This window comes from Penaeus monodon, chromosome 15 (assembly GCF_015228065.2).
Source record: "Penaeus monodon isolate SGIC_2016 chromosome 15, NSTDA_Pmon_1, whole genome shotgun sequence".
NCBI lineage: Eukaryota > Metazoa > Arthropoda > Malacostraca > Decapoda > Penaeidae > Penaeus > Penaeus monodon.
The window spans coordinates 10,088,439-10,090,244 of NC_051400.1; the positions used below are offsets into that span (position 1 = coordinate 10,088,439).

Genomic DNA, 1,806 nt, shown 5'->3' on the forward strand with positions numbered 1-1,806 from the left:
ATTATTGAATTATTAAGCAAGTCTAAGAGTAAATTAGGTGTAACTTTTAATTATTTTTTTTCAGCATTTAGGCATCTTATTGAATGATCTGTTTCGATACGACCATGCCTCTACTATGTATGGTTTTAAAGGGATGTGTTAATGAAGTCTACATTACATCACTCATATTTGTCAAGGTCAGTGGTTTTGCAAACTGATGAGTTTATGGTCTAATTTTGCCATAATCAAATACCGCACTTCAAAATGGTGTGATGGCGTTATTAAAATCATAATAAAACATTTCCATTTCACTTTTCGTTCCTAAATAGTAGTCTAGATGACGCCTGTGCTCCCTCAACCCCGTTGAGAACAACCCATACTCTATACATTGAAAGTCACTGATCACTTCAAACTTTGAAAACCACTGGTCACCTCAGACTTTGAAAACCACTGCTCGCCTCAAACTTTGAAAACCACTGGTCACCTCATACTGTCAAAACCACTGGTCACCTCAAACTTTGAAAACCACTGGTCACCTCATACTGTCAAAACCACTGGTCACCTCAAACTTTGAAAGCCACTGGTCACCTCAAACTTTGAAAGCCACTGGTCATCTCAAACTCACCTGTCCGTATCTCTCGACAAGAACACGTCTACTGTAGGATCTCCCATCACGGAAAATCGCCAGAAGCGACCAACTACTCCTTTGTTTGTCAAGTTCCCTGTAGCACGATGATTGATTGCTATTATGTGAAGGTGATATATGTAGGAGGACGTTTTTATCAGGTGTAGTTTGTTTAGTTTAGATTTGAATATGTGTTCTTAAAATGGCGATGGATATGGATTGAAATGACATGATTAATCCATTGTTTTAAGTGGTACGGATTATAATCACTAAGAGTTAATATCAATCTAGTTTATCATACATTATCTAAGGGTTTATTCTGTTACCATTCCCTACACACTTAGTCCTTTCCCCACATTAAACGGCTATCAACAGGTAACAAAACCACCCTTCCGAAGCTTACCAAGTTCAGGCAGGTCGTAGACGTGGCAAAGATCAACGTTGTCGTGGTCACAGTAGAGACGACATAATTCATCAGAGCTTTTCTTATCATCGAGAGTAACGTTGTGGTAGATTCTCACCAGCCATCCGGGGTAATGCTTCTTTATGGACGAGACTGTTCCGTGCATCTGACCCAGGTAGATGGTGAAATGTTGGTCCCCTGATATTTTCAAAAGAGACGCGAGGAAGAGTCGTGAGCACGTGAAAATAAATAAATATTGATATTAACAGCATATAGATATATGTTGTTACATGAGTGCGAGTGTGTCTGCGTGTATGTATGCTAGCGCCTCCATCAATATGCTTTCGCACGTACTTCCCGCATTGCAAGCGCCCTCGTAGAAGTAGTAGGAATAGGACACTACTTTCTGCCCGGGGCCTCGAAGGGTGGCGAGGTCCGAACACGTCGACTTCGCTGTGCTCGAACCGGTGTCGAGCCGTTCGAACCTCGACTTGCGGAGGTTCTCGATGTCAGTTTTGTACCTGTTGGTAAAATAAAAGGTTTTGTTATTGTTTTGTCTGTTTTTTTTTTGTATTAATATCTGTTTTTATGCGATGTGTGATTGTTATTATTTCTGGTTATTAGTTCTTTGGTTATTTTTAAGATTGAATTTCTTGCAGTTATATAGTTCACTTTATTGGAACTTAAACTTTAGGTCTAACCTGGCGCATTGGCAGTGTGCAATTGTGAACATTTCTTTAATGCGATGATCTGTGAATGAGAGATTTTCTTTAATTTTATATTTTAGCTACGCAAAAGG

The 1,806-nt window shown here is 39.5% G+C and overlaps 1 protein-coding gene across 1 annotated transcript in view; it reads right to left on the bottom strand.

Annotated features, from left to right (window-relative positions):
• The window catches only part of LOC119581737, a 7,519-nt gene that overhangs the window by 3,285 nt on the left and 2,428 nt on the right, over positions 1–1,806 (bottom strand). Inside the window, exons 3-6 of the mRNA XM_037929869.1 lie at positions 1,709–1,757; positions 1,362–1,528; positions 1,008–1,205; positions 605–701 (exon numbers count right to left, since the gene is read on the bottom strand). Coding sequence (XP_037785797.1) covers positions 605–701; positions 1,008–1,205; positions 1,362–1,528; positions 1,709–1,757 — 511 coding nt within the window. The remainder of the gene's footprint in view (positions 1–604; positions 702–1,007; positions 1,206–1,361; positions 1,529–1,708; positions 1,758–1,806) is intronic.